Source organism: Quercus suber, unplaced genomic scaffold, assembly GCF_002906115.3.
Source record: "Quercus suber isolate HL8 unplaced genomic scaffold, Cork oak 2.0 scaffold_667, whole genome shotgun sequence".
Classification (NCBI taxonomy): Eukaryota; Viridiplantae; Streptophyta; class Magnoliopsida; order Fagales; family Fagaceae; genus Quercus; species Quercus suber.
Genome location: NW_027070108.1, coordinates 251,136 through 271,325, shown reverse-complemented (window position 1 = coordinate 271,325; position 20,190 = coordinate 251,136). Strand labels below are relative to the sequence as shown.

The 20,190-nt window shown below is 35.4% G+C and overlaps 1 protein-coding gene across 2 annotated transcripts; it reads left to right on the top strand.

Moving 5' to 3' along the window:
- Positions 1 to 2,432: 2,432 nt before the first annotated feature.
- LOC112032429 (uncharacterized) lies at positions 2,433 to 6,950 on the top strand. Of its 2 annotated transcripts, none has more exons than XM_024065190.2 (9): positions 2,433 to 2,613; positions 2,791 to 2,975; positions 3,617 to 3,795; positions 3,912 to 4,196; positions 4,291 to 4,349; positions 4,476 to 4,512; positions 4,648 to 4,719; positions 5,248 to 5,572; positions 6,372 to 6,950. In XM_024065190.2, exons 1-9 carry the CDS (start codon positions 2,490 to 2,492, stop codon positions 6,732 to 6,734), a joined length of 1,629 nt encoding a protein of 542 aa, XP_023920958.2. In that variant the 5' UTR covers positions 2,433 to 2,489; the 3' UTR covers positions 6,735 to 6,950. The 2 variants fall into 2 exon arrangements, with proteins under 2 accessions (XP_023920958.2, XP_065622033.1); XM_065765961.1 differs by having other exon boundaries at positions 2,434 to 2,613; positions 2,818 to 2,975.
- The last annotated feature ends 13,240 nt before the right edge of the window (positions 6,951 to 20,190 follow it).

The following is a 20,190-nucleotide window of genomic DNA, read 5'->3' as shown; positions in this document are numbered from 1 at the left end:
GTTAGTTTTCTTTTTTCGGCGCCTTTTTCTTTTACTTGGAACTGAGTCTGCTATGGTGTATAAATAGCAGAGCAATAGATATTTATGATTCTACTCACTCATTTTTTCATCAATAAGAAAAATCTATTTAGAGAGAGCTTTCCTTTTCTTTACAACATAGTTATTAATCTTGAAATTTTACAAGAATAGTGGATATAAGGAAAAGATATAATTCAATAATAGATTTGTCAACATTCACCTTCAATAAAAAAATATTGAGTAAGATTTTAGCCTAAAACTACAACAAATTTTGTAGTTAAACTTTGTCTTATTATAATTATGAAATTTAAATATTTCTATTAAATTACTATCTAGCTACTTAATGAAAAATAGTTAATATAACCTACAAAAAATAACCTACTTAATGAATATATATGTTCTTTTACATGAAACTTATAAAAATAGTTAATATTTTTAAATAACATATAACCTAAAAAATTTATATTATTCTCTATTATAAAATAATTATATCATAAAATTTTTACCTTGCATTGAGTGTTTGCGACTAGTTTTACATAAAGATTACACTAAAACTAGTAAATTAACTGATTAATTCAAAAAAGAAACTGAGTTATTGGTGTGCATTTTTCTGTGTTAGTGGATTATTCTTTAGCCATTGGACGTATCTTATTTTGTGCCATCCTCCAATAATGTTCCCAATTTATTCCCATCCAGACTTTTGCAGTAATTAGTAGTTGGTAACAATACAAGAGCTCCCTTGTCCTAACTGATACACGCTTTTCTTGTAATTCCATTATCTTTTTTATTAATTCAGCCATTCCTCCATCTATTTTCTATTTTTCTAATTAAAATCCATTTTCATCAATTAATCTTTTGAGCATGCACGGGAGAAAAACTAAAAAATGGATGACAAGGGAAGTACAAGAAATTCATTCATCATGTCAAACAAGGAACTTTGCTGCAGTGAGGTTTGTATAGGCTGAAAAATAGAGGCAGCTATCAACTCTTCTCCATCCTATTCTTCGCTACAAGACAAGACAAGTCAATATACTGCTTATCAATTTTTTCTCACTCAAAATATATCTTTCTGTCTCATAAATATATATATATATATATATAATTCTCTCTTTCATGCCTCATCCAACATCACTCTTTCATGCCTCCTGTTTTTCTCTACTTATTCTTGTTTAACAAAGTCTTCCCAAAAAGAATCAAGAATGATAACCATTAATCTCTCCAAAGTAAGATTAGCGTTATCACTAGGAAGATTTGATAGAAACCCATCAACTCTAATAACATCATAGTATTGAATGTGTTCAAGCTTTGGGAGATTGAAACGCCATTCATTAACAGAGAATCTTTCTTTTGCTAAACAAACTAATTGTACCACTAAATGATTACCTTTTATATAATCAACAACCTCTTTTGCTTGAACAAAGAAAGCCACATCAATGGTGTGGGTTATGGGCTTATCTTGTATGCATGTGACTTTATCCTCATCAAGCAACATTTTGTCTCCTTGACTATGCTTTTGAAGATAGTCATCATTAATTAATTGGTGAAGAATTCTTGTCTACAACACCAACTCTTTTAATATGTTTATCCAGCTCTTTGACATCGCAATCGTCCTCTTCCTCCTCTTCCACATAATGTGGATTAGGATGGCAGTTTTAAGGCTGTTATTTCCAATGATTAAGGAGTTGAGCTAAAAGAATGCCTCTAGTTGTGCATCGTGTTCACACACATCATCTACTACAATATACCTTCCCCCACGTGCTATTTTTGGTGCCATGACAGGAACATAACCTTGCTTAGTGTGGTTCTAATACCAACAATTGCAGCATAGAATTGCTTTGATTGCTATTGTTGTAGCATAGGCCTGTGAAAGCATAATTTGAAATACACAATAATAACAACATTTCCACAAATCCTAAGTTCTACGTACGAGAACATTAGGCTTATATACTAAGAATAGAGAAAGCCCTTTCTAATAACAACTTAGTAATCACTACCTCCTTCTAAATAGTCCTTATAGGAAGAGATATTTTTCTAGTCCTTTAAGAAAAATAAATAACAAAACCCTACTTCTATTAATTAGGGAAATGAAAAAAACTTAATTAGGAAAAGAAAAACAAATAAAATACTATTTATGTTACAAGTGTAAGAGAAAAACAAATAAAATCCTATTTATGTGTGAAGAGTGAAAACAATAAGCGCGTCTTGTAGAGCTCAAATTTCACATAAGTTGTTTTAATAAGAGCTATTTGTTACATACACGTGTTTGATTACACATATGTGTAATAAATTTTAGCCTTTTAAATAAACTATGTCAACCTAAAAATAGTTATATATCCAACGGACTCTCTCTCCATCTCTCTCTCTCTCTCTCTACGAGAATATATTCCTAAATAAATCATAGATTCATGCATGCATTAGCCGACTTTTTTCTCAAAGAGAAACCCAACAAAAAATCCTGAGCAAAGAATAAAATGCCATGTCTCAAATCACAGCAATTTCTTCTCTTTACAACTTTTGTCCTCGTATCTTCAACCTTCTTTTCACTTTGTCATGGAGCTCCTCAATTTCAGCACCTACCTACCAAACATGTTCATGGTAATTACTGCCTCTTTTTTTATTGTTTTTCCGCTTGTCTCTCTCCCTCTCTAGCTAAATGGGATTTATTTAGTTTCCTATTTTGATCAACAACTTTTTTAAAAATAAATTTCACATTACCTTCTGTTTTCCATGCTAATAATAAAACATTAATGGATCTAATTTGCATATATGGAGGTGAAAACGGTGTTGCTGACATTTCAGGCCGAATGAGGAGGTCTTTTCTCGAGGAAAGCAATACTGAAGTTGCACCTAACGCTACCCTGATATTAGCTGCAAACAAAACACACAGGATAGACCCTTTTGCCAACTTTACTTACTACGAGGGTGGATGGAATATTACTAATGAACATTATCTTTATGTGAGTTCTTTCCATTCATTGTTCCATATGTTGCCTAATCTTTTTTATTGCCACGCAATAAGTCTATATTTTGGCATGTCATTCTTTTGTTATTGGAGCGGATAAATTTTAGGCCTATGAATTGATTTCCTCATCTAAGTTTTGCCATTTATGTATGTTAGGACCCAAAGAGGGATCTTTTTATATTTAATTTGTGCAGCCTGTGGGCTTTTTGGTGGATTTGCAGTTTATAGAAGCGATTGTTTTTGTAACTGTTGAGTTCATCTAAGTTTTTCTTCTTTATGATGGAATTAAATTTTAACAATCGAAGGTCTTCTACAACCTGTAATTTTACTTTTCTTATTCAGGTTCTGCTAAAAGTTCTATGTACTAACTTGAAACTTTTAACCCCATGCAATTGCCTAGATCACATGCATTTTGCATATTTCCTAAAATCTTATTTTCTTACAATGTTAATTAAGTAGGGGAGAGGTATTAAAACCCAAGTTCTCCTCCATGTAAGAACTAGATAATGCCATTGATTTATAAGGCTCTTGTCTATTCATTTATATTTTTTTCTAGTTGTTATTCATATCAACTTCTATCTCTCTCTCTCTCTCTCTCTCTCTCTCTCTCTCTCTCTAAGTATGGTTTCCATGCAGTCAGTTGCATATACTGGTGTTCCTCTTCTTGCCACTGCTGCAACATGGTTTTTGATATTCGGCCTATGCTCGTTAATCCTCTGCTGCTGTTGCCTCAGACAAAAGAAGTCTTATGGCTATTCTCGAATTGCTTATGCACTTTCTCTTATTCTACTTATACTTTTCACCATCACTGCTATGTATGTCCTCTGCCTTGCCCCTACTTCGACTTTTGCACGCTCATATCAGTGTTGAATTCATATTTGGTTAAATCTTTCTGATTTCAGTTCTAAGTATAAAACTGCTGTGTTTTCAGAACAGGAAGTGGTTTTCTGTACACTGCGCAGGGAAAGTTTCAAGTTAGTACAACAAATATATTGGAATATCTTCTCAACCAAGCTGATACCACTGTAGAGAAGTTAAAGGATGTATTAGTTAATCTTGTTGCAGCTAAACAAGTCGGAGTTGGTCAAAATTTTCTACCTCCTGATATCCAGAGTAATATTGACATACTGGGAAATATTACAAATATTTCTGCTATGATTCCTAAAATTAAGACACAGCAGAGTTCAAAACAAATACAAAATGTCTTGCTTCCTGTGTAAGTAGATTGCTTTGATTCTTTCTTCCTTTTGATTTGGTATAATTTTCGGTTTAGTTTTATCCTGCAATTGATTTACTGGTTTTTTTTACAGGAGGCAGGTTCTTAACATTATTGCCGCTTCAATGCTACTATTAGCCCTTCTTGGTTTCAGTAAGCATTTATTAACACCCTCTATTAGATGCTTGTTGTTTACCATTTTCAAACCACTAATGTTACACCGTTATTGCAAGTTTTTTATTTATTTTATAACACTGTTGTTGTCAATATTGTTTGCAGTATTTTCAGTTTTCGGTCTGCAGTGTTTCGTGTACATGTGAGTGACTTTCTTCCAATCATTTCCCTCTTATATGCTGTCTGTAGGCCGTCTATTTCTCAAAGTTTTGCATTATAACTTTGTAATGTTTCTTTATTAAATTTGCTTTAACTTAGATTAAATCAATTATTGCAGATTAATGATCATAGGATGGATTCTTGTGACGGGCACATTTATTTTGTGTGGCATATCTCTTGTCCTCCATAAGTAAGTTCCACTGAGTCATTTAATTTCAAAATATCAGATAGTAAATACCTTCTTTTCTTTGTTTAAAATTTTGGCAGCTGTAAGTATCCCATATTACTGTTTTTCTGTGTGAGTTTTAATTAGTTTATATTAGACTAATTCAGGCACATGCTCATGTTTAGCATAACATATATAATGTTTATCATGTTATAAGTGCATCCCTTGCATTTTCAAAAGGAACTACATCTTCTGTGGCTTCTTTAATTTGCTCTTAACATGGATAACTCAAACTGCTGCTGCTTCTCTTTAGCAGATAAATAAGAAATGTTGCCTGCAAATGAAACTTGAACAAATTCCATGCTACTTATAGATCAGTGAATCAATCATGGAGGATTACAGAACATAAGTTCCCCTAAATTCTGACTTAATTTTTTCTCATCGAAATCACCTTTCTTTTGTATTAATTACAGAATGTAGAACTTTATTTTATAGTATGCCCTGCAATATTAAATTGTGACAACATTTAATTCATTTATATTCACATTCCAGCATTGTAGCAGACACGTGTGTTTCAATGGATCAATGGGTCGAAAACCCCACAGCTCATTCAGCCCTAAGTGAAGTTCTCCCTTGCATGGACAATGCAACAGCAAATGACATCTTGTCTATAAGCAAACATGTCACCTTCCTAATGGTTGGTATCGTGAACCAATTCATAACTAATGTGGCCAACAATGATGTGACCCCAAATGCTGGACCTTTTTATTACAATCAGTCTGGTCCTTTGGTGCCCATCCTTTGTAATCCATTAAATTTTGATAACACTGATCGGAGATGCACTGCTGGTGAAATGGACTTGAGTAATGCAACCCAGGTAAACCTTATAAGCACATTAAATAAGCATTTGAAAGCTTGTTGCCTTTTTGGGATAGAAGGGAGAGGAGTGGGGTTAGAGTTTCTTTTTTGGAAAATTGACTATGGCAATTTCCCCAACGAAAATGCTAAACCTACTACAAAGTTTACTTTCTAAGGTTTACAAATTGAAATATGAATATCTAAAGTACTTTTTGTGATTGTTAGCATGTCAATTTGTAAAACTTATGTAGTACACTTTGTGGTATTCCTAGCATCACTTTTTGCCCAAATTATCTTTAGTTTTTTTGGTGCATATTTAGATTTCCTACACCTAAATTCAATACATTCTTGATACATTTTCAAGCATGTTTAGAAAGATTGTCTTCTACTTTTTTGTCTGGCTAAACCACAGCAGTAATTCTAAGGAAATCCCATTAAGGACACCTAAGAGTTTAAGAAGTTACATCTCAGTAGTTATAATGCATATATCACATGCATAAGATAATTGTTACTGAATAAGAAGTCTCACCCACTTTGTCTGCGGATAACATTCTAACTATATTTTCTAAAAAGAGAAACCGTATTATAAAATTATAGATTCTAGGTACCATTAATACATGTGGCCAAACATAACAAATCTGTTGAGGATACAGTCCCTAAATTTTGGGACTAAGGCTTTTATTGTTGTAGGTACCATTATACTCCATTCATCCTTATTGTTGCTTCCAAGAAGTCCCTTCTGCTTCATTGGATCAATGAAAAAACTGCAAAGTTCAATGTTTGAAGAATTGTAATCATTTTATTCTTACCCATTGCAGGTGTGGGGGAATTATGTTTGCAATGTGTTACCATCTGGAATGTGCACCAGCATGGGCCGACTGATGCCTACTTCTTATGGCCAGATGCAAGCGGCTGTAAATGTGAGTTATACATTGTATCATTATGGCCCCTTCCTTGTTGACCTTGTAGACTGCAACTTTGTTAGAAAAACTTTCAGTGACATAAGTGAGGATCACTGTCCGGGACTAAGGCGCTATAGTTATAGGATCTATGTTGGGTTGGTTATGGTCTCAGCTGCAGTTATGCTTTCTATGATCTTCTGGCTAGTCTATGCAAGAGAGAGACGGCATCGAGTCTATGCCAAAAAATTTACTCCAAAAATTTATTCTCAAGGAGTATGAGGCTTTTAGTGAGATTAAAAGATTACTTCTTTCTCTTTTTTCCTTTTTTGTTGTTGTTGTTGGGGGGTTGAATGTCCACAGCTTTTGAACAAATGATGGAAAAGCCCTTTAAATATGTAAATTTTTTCTTTTACAATTTTTTCTTCTTAATTTAGGTGGTAAGTTGTGTTAGGAATTTAGGCCTCAGTTGTACCAAATTACCAATTAATATTAGAACCAAGTTAAATATCAGTTCAATTATGCTTGTCTCAACTGGTACAGTCATTCATAATAACATACAAAGTTAAAAGCACAATAACATGCAATATGGTAATTAAGGGAAATCAAAAGAATAACTGTCCCAAAGTAAAAAATGATGAAAGGGCTTAAATTATCTGTCGCAAGAAAATAAAATCTGCTATGAATAGAATCGAAGTTTATGCAATAGATTTAACCATAAATCTACTACTACCTCATATATTACTTACAAATGTAACCCCACGCAACTCCGAATCAACAAACTCTTCTATTTTGGACTTTATTGAATGTGAACTTCTCACTCATGACTTCAAGCACCCACTTGAAGATTTACTTAAAAAACTTTTCTATAACTTAACTGCAATAACTTCACTTTGATCACCAGATCTTCAGAACTTTGAATTGGATCTTTGACTGATGCTTCAAGAGAACTTGGAAGATCTCCAATGCTTTTGTACATAAAACGACTCTCTTAAAAGGAATTTTTTTTATTTTTTTATTTAACATTATTTTTTAAACATTTTCATTAGTTGTCAAGTTTGCAAAACTATATAACAAAATAGTATCTCGAGACTCTAAAACTCGAGTTTAATGTAGAACTCGAGTTTCTAACACTCGAGATTCAAGGAATAATATGCTTACCTGGATGGAATATCCACCTAAAGACTCGAGTTCTTGCACAATTCACTAGCTTCCCCTTTTTTCTTCTTCTTTGGCGTTCTACATGTTGTCCAAATCCAAATCTTCTTCTTCCTCAAATCTAGTCAGATCCAGTTTTGATCTTCTTCGACGTTCTAAATCATCTGCGTCCTCCATCTCCATATTTTCTTCTTCAAATCTAGTTTTCTCTATATTCTTTCCACATGGCTAAATTGCTCCACGGTAGCAATAAAACTCGAGTTTGAGAGCCTCGATTTTTGTCATTGATCTCGAGTTTTAAAAACTCGAGATACTAGTTTCCAAAATCCTTTCAAACATGTGTTAACTTATTATATTCTTTCCCCCTACTGTGCTAGCCTGCAAATTTCCTCCTCTTAAAAGTATTGAAGCCTCGGCAACTCAAAGAGCTATCCTTTTCACTCAAGAGATAAGTGTAGATCACGTGGTGGTGGAGGGTTACTCAATGAAGGTCATTGCAACAATCAACAATCCAAAGCATAACAGGACCCAATGGGGCCACGTAATAGAAGATATTAAAAAAGCCAATGCTTGTTTGCAACTTTGTAGTTTTTGTCATGTCAGTAGGGGGGGGGGGGTAATAATTTAGCCCACTCCTTGGCTAGAAGAACAGTTTTAACTACTGATACAGATGTGTGGTTAGAAGAACTACCACCGGACTTAGAAGATGCTTTTTAGTCTGATTTAACTTAATAAAAATGACTTACCTGTTTCTCAAAATAATAATAATAATAATCAATGGCTAGAATCCCTAAAAGCATTTAATTCTAATTAATTAGAAATCCATGGTCAATTTGCAATTTAAGAAACATTCAATTTTCCATTCATTTTTCCCACAAGCACTTAATAGAACAATATCCAACCTACAAAACCCATAAATTTTAAAGCAGAACAAATCTCAGTCATATAATTCCAACCCAATAAACACATACAGAAAATTGAACACTACCTCAACAATAGCCACTATAAAAATACCAACAAAAATATTTCACAAAAACAACATCAACTCAATCAAATTTACCCTCTTAGGAATTTGAACCACCTCTCTAAGCCTTCCAACCGGCTTCTTGCAACTCACCTTCATCAGCTTTACACAATTCCAACAATAAGGCACTAATTCCACACACTACTTAAAAAATGACTAAACCAACATAGCAAAAAAAAATTTAACCAAGCCACAAGCAAATCATTACCTATTCTTGTTTGCTCGCCCGGATTTGTTTTCTTGATTCGGCTTTTTATAGACCCAATGCGACCCATCTTAATGAACTTTTTACAATTGTGGCTATACAAAAAAACAAAAAATATTTGACTATACAACAAAGAAAAATATATTACTGCACAACAAAGAAAAATATTACTACACAATAGAAAAATATGTGACTATATAACAAAGAAATATATTGAAACAAATAATCAAAAGATTCAATATCTAGGAATTATTGAAACAAGACAAAAATTATTTTACTACACAACAGAAAAATAAAAAATAAAAAATAAAAGACGATTTACCTCAAAGAATAATATATGGCTGTAACTATTGAAATATAATATTGCAAACTAACATGATCTATAGGAGAGAAGCCGATGATTGTAGGTGAAGATAGCTATAGTAGCAGTGGAGCTACTGGAATGAATAGGGTTTTGGGGTGAGGTGAGTTGAATAGGGTTTTATGTTTTTAAGATGAACACAGTCACTATAAACGTGTTTCTCTAAAAAAACCTAAAGACCCTAAACGTGTTTCTCAAAAAACACTAAGTTAAAAAATTAAATAATTTAATAAATTAATAATGATGTGTAAATTTGTGGAGGCTACAAAATGGCAACTACTAGTCAACAAGCTTCGGTTTATATAGTATATATAGGTGACAATAGATTTTAAAGTTGTAGGGTCGGTTTTTGTAGCCCAAGCCCAAAAGATGTGGGTTGGAGGCCCAGCGAACCCAGGACAATAAATTTGTAGAGAGTGGGCGAAAGAGCTAGGTTGGTTATGAAGTAAACAATGGTTGGCTAGGTTACTTGCAATGATGATAACATGAACTAATGCGTGAACGACCCCATGAATGTATGTCCGAAGAGATGTTTTATTAAATGAACAGTGATTACAACGTTCAGAGCTTCAGTAAAGCTTTTCTCTTCCTTTTTCTCTTACTCCTCCGCCACAAATAGCCTTGATCAAGCAAACGTATGGAGGGTCCGAATAATCTTCCTAACAATTCCAATGATGATGATAAGATCTGGGTGGATCTGGAGATGATTAGAACTAAAAAATATCTAAAGGAAAAGCTGCTACCACCGCATTTAATGCACTGCAACAGCTTTTCTGGCCGCATTTATGTGGAGAAGACCCCTGAACAGTGTAACCTCGGCTACCGCCACTCACAAAGAACTAAAGTAGACACATGACGTGACATGCACTTAAGTAGATACGCAGATGAAGAACAGGTAGACGATGGAGATGATAGGGGAGAATACTATATAAAGAAGAAGGGTCCCTGATAATAAAGGACGGAGGAGAGAGAGAAAAAGGAAGAGAAAAGCTTTACTGTAGTTCTGAACGTTGTAATCACTGTTCATTTAATAAAACATCTCTTCGGACATACATTCATGGGGTCGTTCACGCATTAGTTCATGTTATCATCACTGCAAGTAACCTAGCCAACCATTGTTTACTTCATAACCAGCCTAGCTCTTTCGCCCACTCTCTACAAATTTATTGTCCTGGGTTCGCTGGGCCTCCAACCCACATCTTTTGGGCTTGGGCTACAAAAACCGACCCTACAAAAGTCAATTATGATAAATTATTAACTGTCCCAAGAACTTAGGCAGTTAAAATAGTAAATTTAATTAATTTTTTTAATATTCTATGATAGGCCACAAACTGAATGACTCCTTGTGATTATACCAATTAATTAATTAGCCAAGTTATTAATTAATCAATTAATCATGCAATTACGTGGAAGCACAAAAAAATCACTAAAAACTAAATATGCAGCGGAAATTAAATAACACGGTGATTTGTTTACGAATGGGGAAAAATCTCGCGGCAAAAACACCACCGGGTGATTTTCAGGTCACCACTCCCGAAACTCCACTATTATCAAATCAAGCAGTTACAAGTAAAGGAATCCCAAGTACCTTACCAACCTACAGTTGAACCCTTACCCCAATACCCAATTGGACTTGATCTGTAGTGACAATTCTCACCTTTGATGCACAGCTCCCAAGTACGTAACTAACCAATGCGCGGATCCCAGTACACGACTTCAAAACACCAACTTAAGGAAGAGAGATTGGCTGCAAAGTTCTTCAGTTCATCCTACACGATGAAGATCAGGAAGATGCTTGGTCACAAAACCCTTTGGTGCAAATACACAGCAACTTCTTCAGAGAAGATGAACTAGGTCAAGAACTTCGTCTTTTGATCACAATTTGCTTGAACAGAGATTGCTCAATGTTTTTGCAACTTGTGTCACACTTGACGGCTTTTAAAACAATTCTTTTATATGTTTAGGGTTTGGAGAAAAGAAAGCCCAAAAGCATATTCACGGATCCCAAGAAAATCAGATCAGAAAATCTAAAATTATAAATCTTAACAGATAGCAGGTGTCGAGGTAGCTATCGAGCAGGTGTCGAGTTTTAATGAATTTGCACTTCAGCTTGCTTTTTCTTGGACAGACTTGATGACTTTAACACTTGACTTTGAAACCTTATTTCTTAAAGTATTAAAAACACCTAGAACTACTCAATTACAAGTAGAGTGCGTTTTATCAAAAGATTTAGCGAATTTACATAAATAAGTGACACATGTTCTTAACAAGTGAAAACACATATGTCCTAACAATCTCCCCCTTTGACAATCTATGACAAAACCACAACAAACAAATGAACATATGAGAGAAGTCATAAATCACTCAACTCATATTCACTTGTTGATACAATAAAATCTATCCTAACACAAACTCTTGAAAAACTTTGTAAGAAGAGAGTTTATGGCAAGTAGACTTTGACAACCTGTATTTCTGAAACACTTTAAACAAAACTCATCAAGGCATCTTGTGTGAAACAGAAAAAATAGATTGCATACAAGTATAATGAACATGTGTATAAAGATAGAGAAGAAACAACACATGAAGAGAGAGGTGAAAGAAACATACATCCACATATATAAAGAAGTATAAGTACAATGTATGTAAAAATAGTCAAAGGACCTCATATACAAGATCAATGTATCTATAAAGAATAGAAAAAAAAAAGATACATCAAAACCTCATTACATCCCTCAAACTAGCAACACTCCCCCTATCAAAAATGTCTTATACTAACTCTTCCCCTAAGATGACTACTCTCATAACCCAAAACTACTCCCCCTTTTTGTCACGAGTGACAAAGGGTAGAGTGTCATTTAGACATCTCATCAGTAGAGTTAGCATCTCTATCATCAACATCATCATCATCGTCAGAATCTGAAGCTACTGAAGTAGGTGGTGAAGGAGTAGCCTCTGGAGCAAAATCACCCATGGTCGCCTGCCGTCGTGCAATACAACCAACACGAACATTCACTTGATACAACTCAGTGGAGAGTGTATCAAGACGAATGTTCATGCATTGCAGCTGCGCCATAATGTCTCCTAGAGATACATCGCTCGTAGAGGAAGAAGGAGTAGATGTAGATGAAGCTGATCAGGATGGAGCCCAACGGGAGGAAGAAGTGGAATCTGTCTGTCTCGACCTAAATTGCGCCTCACTATGTTTTACGGTAGCGACATCTATGGCACATATGTGTGTGAAGTGGTCGGACACAGGAAAGGGAATAGAAAAATGGCGTAAGATCCTTGTGATAGCGGAAGGAAAGATGAGCTTATCACGGGACGTCAAATCAAGATGAACATCTATGATAGAAAGAATAAAGTGAGAAGAAAAATCTATAGTAAGATACTCTAAAAGATATAACAAAAACCAAGCACAAGACTCTGTGATAGAGTTGTAGTGAGAGAGAGGATGGAATACAAATGTCATCACCATGTTTAGGAATCTAGGACCTTTAGCAAAAGGCCTACATGATGTGTACTGATGCTCACCCCAATCAGCAGGGCGCTGACAAAAGGCAAAGATGAGCTCATCTTTAGACACAGTCCTCAGATGCTCACAAGAAGGATAGTCAGGAAACTCTATCCTAGGAACCTTAAGCACATCCGCAACTAGCTGCGGTGTGACAGGGATGCGCGTACCTCGAATGCGAATGAAAAAGAGAGGTACTGAACGATCTATCTCGTGCATATTAGAGTAAAACTCCTGAATCAGCACGAGAGGACAAGTGACCGGGACGTCACACAGTGACTCCCATCCCTTATTGTGAATGACAGAAGGAAGGTCAGTGTCGGCGAAGTCCGCCAAAATGACTTGGCGTTTCGAATGAACACCTCGTTGAGAAAAGTTCTCTGAAAATGCCTTGTGGGCATCTCCATCATGGAACCGAAGGTTAAGAGAAGCAGAGTCAGAAGAAGAGGAAGCTCCAGAACGCAGAGGGTTTCGAGCAGGAGTGGATTTACGTTTGGGTGCCATAGACACTACTAACGTAAAAGAATGAGAAAGAGATAGATAGGGAGACAATTAGAAAAGTGCCAACACAGTTCAAGTAGATCAAATATATTGAACAAAAAGAACGTATGCATGGGAATGTATGAGCATGTGACATGCAAATCAAAAGGCATCATAGGCTCAGCCCAATCTAATCCTACCAGCACACAGCATAGAGCACATATCTAAATGCATGTAAATATTATTCTAATGTACATGGAATGCAATGTATGACATTTTGAAAGCATTTAAGTGAAAACCCAACCCAAAATTTCAAGAAAAACTCATCAATTTTGAAAAACCCCAAAAATTTTCAAAAATCCCAAAACCTAGGTTTCAAAACATGAAATGCACGAGAAAGGGAGGGAAAAATGAACTTACCAAGTGATTGAAACCAAGGGAAGACCGAAAATGAAGCGGGTTTGAAGATTTGAGTGAGAGAAAGGTGGTTGGGAGATGAAACGCCTCAGACAGATCGAGAGAGATCGAGAGAATGAGAGAAAAATCGCAAAAAATCCTTATATAGACACTTCAGTAAATCTCGATAGCTGAGGTGTCGAGAGGTATCGAGGAAGGTGTCGAGGATTTGGCCTTCGATAGCTTCAGGTGTCGAGAGGTGTCGAGGTACAAGAACAATTTCAAAGAACAGAAGCTTGATCGATCGACAAGGTGTTGAGGAGGTATCGAGGAGACAGGAACTTTCTCGATCGATCCACCAGGTGTCGAAGAGGTGTCGAGATTACGATAAGAAAAAGGCTTGAGAAGCTCGATAGATGACCAGGTATCGAGAAGGTATCGAGGAAGTGTCGAGACAGGTTAAAAAATCAGTTTTTCGAGAAGAGAAAAACATAGACAGGAATGCAATCCAACATACACCTCAACCAAAGATCCAATCAACATTTTAAGCTCTCAAAAACATTTCTCAATCAAAAATTAGCACATGGATCCTCAAACACACACACACACACACTAAACAAGTCTAACTAATTTTATTTTTCAAAAACAAGTTAAGACAGTTTAGTGAGTATACATTAGCACATGTAAAACCTTTGTGATGGTCAAATCACATTGTACCTGCACATGTATCAAAAGTAGCAAAGAATATTGCGTGTTGTATGTGAAAAACATCGCAAGATTGCATATGTGTATACATGTTATGACGATCTGAGATATGAGAAAATAAATTTAACTCACACACAATCATAGCTGTTTGATAGGGACTATCACCTTCGAGATACATCCTATAACTCTCACATCTCCTAGAATACACACTTGCAACCATATTTAAAGCATTTTTTATCTTTTTGCTTTTTATTTTCTTTGCATAGTTTCTTTTATTTTAGCATATCATACATGGGCATATAAAAGAGAGAAAAGAAATACCCAAGATGTTAAGCATTTGACATCGCACTTTTGCTATGCCGAAACATACGAATGTCTTTGACACTGCACTTTTGCTATGCCGAAGCATACAGGTGTCATATTATGATTGGCGGGCAACAGTGGTGAGATGGTTATTTATGCCTTTCTCTTAGAATTTTCTAGTCCTACCCGTCAAAAAGAGTGATATGAGTGTTAAGTTTTAAGAGATAATTTCATTTTACTCATCATAAACAAAAGCCACAAAACTCACTTGCTTAGTTGTACATAGAGATGCTCATCTAAGTTATAAAAGATACAAAGTTTAGAAACTTTGTTTCAATGGCAAGGTACACAAGTACCAAAGTACACAAAACACATACTGTTTTTGTATTTTTCTGATTTTTCAAATTTTTTATTTATTTTTATATTAAAAATTAAAGTAAACAAAACTGAAAGTAAACACACAAAAACCTGTTAAATAAAACAAAGCATAAAAACTAGACTGACTTAAGGAAAATGAAAAACACACAAGCAATGCAACAAACAAGAAAAACAAGAAGGGAAAAGAAAGTGATGAAATCACTTAGAGTCCTTTTTCTTCCACACCTTGGAAGAACCTTTCCTTTGATTGAACCCTTGAACAGGCAGTAAGGGGAAGAATTGAAACCGTTCAAGTTCGAAAGGAACATAAGGGCTTTTAGAAGATCTCCAAGAGGAGCAAGAGAGGATTGAAGCTAATTTTGGCCTCCAGATACTATCATGCCGTTGCTTTGTTGAGTGGCTAGCCACTTATAGCAATTAGGTCGAGTATGACTGGCAGCTCCACAATGATGACAGAGATGCTGCTTCTTTTGTTTAGGCTTTTGAGAGTTAGCCTTCTTAGTCCTAGGGTTTTTAGCATCTTTCTTATCTTGATTAGGAGGTGCTCCTAAGATAGATTTACCCTTGTCTAAGTTCTCACTAGCTAATTCAGTTTTAACATCAGTGTTCTCAATTTCAGTGTTATTAGCAGGAGAAACAAAAACAGTATTACTAGTAGAAGCAGTATTAGAGAAAGAAAGACCATACCCTAAGCCTGTTCGATCCGAAACAGTTTTCTGATTGCTCAGCATCTCATCAAGCTTTGCACTTGAAGTCCTCTCTAATTGAGCTCTAACTTGAAACAGCTCAGCTTCAAGCTTCTTGGTCTTTTCAGCCAAAAAGTTGTTCTTAAATCTCAGTGCTCCAATAGTTTGATTCGCCTCATCAAAATTTGTGGACAACTCTTCACGATCAAGTTCTACGTCACTGAGCTTCTTGGTGGCCAGCCTATACAATTTCTCATGCTTCTCAAAGAGCTTGTAAAGTTTCTCATAGACTAAATGGATATCATCTTGATCATCCCTTTTCTCAAATTTGGACTCCACCAGTTCTTCTTCTTCATCCACTTCTTCAACAATCCCTTCAGTAGGATTGACTGTGGCAGTGAAAGCATTTAAGATTCTGTCATCCTCATTGTCGGAGTCATCTTTAGGCTCAGTGTCACTCAAGGTTGCAGCAAGTGCCTTACTCTTCCCAATGCTCTTGAGATATTTTGGGCATTCATGCTTCATGTGACCGAAACCATAACATCTGAGACTCATATGTATCACTGCTCTTTGCCTTCAAGGCCATGCTCTTGCCTTTACCCATTTTGCCAATCCTAGATAGTCCTAGCTCGTAGGTCTGCAAGTTTCCAACTAGCTCAGTCAAAGGAATTTTGTCAATATCCTTTGATTCTTCTATTGCCGTAATCTTGGCATGGAATCTCTCAGGTAGAGATCTAAGCACCTTCCTTACAACCTTGGGTTCAGGGAGGGTTTCCCCAAGATTGAAGGCTGAGTTCACTATATCCTTTAGCTTGGCATAGAGCTCATCAAACGACTCATCCTCCTCCATCTTAATTTCTTCAAAGCTTGTAGTGAGCCTCTGAAACTTTGAATCTTTGGCAACCTTTGTTCCTTCATAGGTTGTCTGGAGGATGGTCCAAGCCTCCTTAACAGTTTCAGTTGAGGATATTTTCTTGAACTCCTCATTGGTGACTACGCTAAATAGGGAATTTCACGCTCAGCTGTTGAAGTTAGCCGCCTTGATCTTTGCCTCATCCTAATCGGCCGGTTCTTCTTTTGGCTTGGTCCAGCCAATCTCTACAGCTTGCCACACCTTCTCATCTAAAGACTGCAAGAAAGCTCTCATGCGTACTTTCCAGTATGCATAGTTAGTGCCATCAAATAAATGAGGTATAATTAATGACTGTCCTCTATCCATAACAAGCAGGGGTCAATGGATCAACACAGTAAAGATTAAACCTAATCAGAGTGTGCCCGCTCTGATACCTCTTGATAGGCCACAAACTGAATGACCCATTGTGATTATACCAATTAATTAATTAGCCAAGTTATTAATTAATCAATTAATCATGCAATTACGTGGAAGCACAAACAAATCACCAAAAACTAAATATGTAGCGGAAATTAAATAACATGGTGATTTGTTTACGAATGGGAAAAAACCTCGCGGCAAAAACTCCATCGGGTGATTTTTAGGTCACCACTCCCGAAACTCCACTATTATCAAATCAAGCGGTTACAAGTAAAGAAATTTAAAGTACCTTACCAACCTACAGTTGAACCCTTACCCCAATACCCAATTAGACTTGATCTATAGTGACAGTTCCCACCTTTGATGCACGGTTCCCAAGTACATGACTAACCAATGTGCGGATCCTAGTACGCAACTTCAAAACACCAACTTAAGGAAGATAGGTTGGCTGCAAAGTTCTTCAGTTCATCCTACACGATGAAAATCAGGAAGATGCTTGGTCACAAAACTCTTTGGTGCAAATACACAGCAACTTCTTCAGAGAAGATGAACTAGGTCAAGAACTTCGTCTTTTGATCACAATTTGCTTGAACAGAGATTGCTCAATGTTTTTGCTACTTGTGTCACACTTGACGGCTCTTAAAACAATCCTTTTATATGTTTAGGGTTTGGAGAAAAGAAGGCCCAAAAGCATATTCACGTATCCCAAGAAAATCAGATTAGAAAATCTGAAATTATAAATCTCGACAGATAGCAGGTGTCGAGGTAGCTATCGAGCAGGTGTCGAGCTTTAATGAATTTACACTTCAGCTTGCTTTTTCTTGGACAGACTTGATGACTTCAACACTTGACCTTGAAACCTTATTTCTTGAAGTATTAAAAACACCTAGAACTACCCAATTACAAGTAGAGTGCGTTTTGTCAAAGGATTTAGCCAATTTACATAAATAAGTGACATAAGTTCTTAACAAGTGAAAACACATATGTCTTAACATTCTAATATTTTCCATTATGTTTTGATACAAACTTTCCCTTGATAAGCGAGCCCAACATGTTCCAACTAATTAAGCACTATCAACTATAATAACATGTTGTCCTAAAAGGTAAAATTATTAAGAAATAGTGAATAAATCATTTAACCAAAACTCTAACCAATCATCCCTTCTAGACTTTGCTATAATTCTTAGAAGTTCAATATAAAGTTCTGATAGTTTTAGAGTCACTCTAGGTTTACAATTATTTCATATATATTTCTATGCAAACTTTGAGCCACAAATGTTTGCATAGATATTAGCTTTTGCAAACCTTTCATTTTTTTTTTCAGCTGATTCTCTATTCTTTTGCCTTTTGCAGTTGATTGAATAATGAAATTAGCTTAATATTCACAGTTTCACGCTCTTATATATGTTTTTGATGCAATCTGTTGCTTACACCGCTTTTCCTATAATGGCCAGTGCTGGAATTTGGTTTTTGGTGTTTGGTCTGTTCTTGATATTTGTCTGTTGCTGCTGTTTCTTCCGCAAAGGCGGGCATGGTGGCTATTCTCAAGTCGTTTATTTCATTGCTGTTATCCTTATTATACTTTTCACCTTTGTTGCAATGTATGTCACCCTCAACATTACAACTTCCTCACTCATAGCTCATGTGTGTTGAATTTATGTTTATGTCTGAACACTTTTGTGATTCCAATTGCCAAAATTTTATTTTATTTTTAATTTATCAGCACTGGAAATACTATTCTCTTCTTGGTTAAGGCAAACTTCCAAAGTAACATGCAAGATATGACAGAATATACATCCAATCAAGTAAAATCCACCACCAAAACACTTTAAAGTGCATTGGATAATCTAGCTGAAGCTAAAATGGTTGCAGTGAACAAAATTCCTTTGCCTCCTAATGTCCAGAAGAACATTGAAGAAGTCAGAAACATGGCTAATGTTTCTGCTCTATTTCCTGAGATCCGGACATGGACTTCTTTAAAAACTATAAACTTGTTTTTGAATTCTATTCGAGTTCATTGCTTTGTTTCGATTTTATATCAATTATTATAATTTTTTTTGGTGGTAGTTGTGGCTTATGTAGGTAAATTTTCATGGTTGTGAATCAATTTATTGATCTTACTTGCAGGAGAGAAATTATTAACATTGCTTTTGTGATGCTATTCTTGGCAGTTTTTGGTTTATGTAAGGCCATTTAACTCTCAACAAGATACATACACACGCACACTCACACACACACACACATGTATATATAATTCCTCCTTGAGGCCTACCATACAACCACTAATGATTTTTTCTCAATTGTGATTGTAGTTAATGCCTGCAGTATTCTCAGCTTTCGGCGTGCAATGTTTTGTGTACATGTGAGTGATTTGGCTACATTCATTTCCCAACTGTACTCTTTCTGTCTCTTATTCTTTTGTATGTATTTCTTTGCGTTTTTTTTTTTTTTTTTTTTCGTTGCTGATGACATACATCAACTTGCTGCAGATTTATGATCATTGGCTGGATCATTGTTACAAACACATCTGTGTTGTGTGGCTTCTATCTCATATTCCATAAGTAAGCTTCATTTATTCATTAATTTCAATATCTCGTCGTAAGCAACTTATTTCCTCTTTTTTTTTATTATATATGTTCACAGTTACATTTATTCCTTCAATGATTGAATGTATATAGAATTATTTTGTTCTTAATAAGCTTATCAGATACTTTTCTTTGTTTAGAGTAAGTATAAGAACTCTTTCTACAAGTCTATTAAGTGATTCAAGAAATTTCCGTACGCTCCTATCAAAAAAAAAAAGAAAATTCTGCACGCATGCGCTTTCAAATGTTCAGTGAACATGATACAGAAGACATTGGCATGCACATTGCATATTCCAAGCTTTTTCGGCTTTGTACATGAGTACCATCTACTCTTGGTTGTGAGTCTTGTGACCCTCTCACTTATTACCAAATAAGTGATCATTATACATGCTTAAAAAAGTTGTACAAAACCAAATAAGCTGAAAATAAGATATGAAAAGCAGACATTAAGCCAACTTAGGTCTCCATTATATCTTGTTGAATATAGGAGGTTCCTGTTTAAAGCCTTATAACTCAACTAGCATCTCTGTTGTTTATAACAAAGAACTTCAAGGTTGAAATTTTCCCTCCCCAATCGCAACTATCAAATTGTCAAAAAACAAAGACAAAAGGTTCTTTTAATAATCGTCAATGGATTAAATATGTTTGATGGGGGATATAAGTAAGTTAGGAA

Coding starts and splice junctions, on each gene's coding strand:
- LOC112032429 (XM_024065190.2), top strand. CDS start 2,490: ATGCCATGTCTCAAATCACAGCAATTTCTTCTCTTTACAACTTTTGTC. Junction 3,796..3,911: donor CTTTTCACCATCACTGCTAT/GTATGTCCTCTG, acceptor CTGTGTTTTCAG/AACAGGAAGTGGTTTTCTGT. Junction 4,350..4,475: donor ATTAGCCCTTCTTGGTTTCA/GTAAGCATTTAT, acceptor TATTGTTTGCAG/TATTTTCAGTTTTCGGTCTG.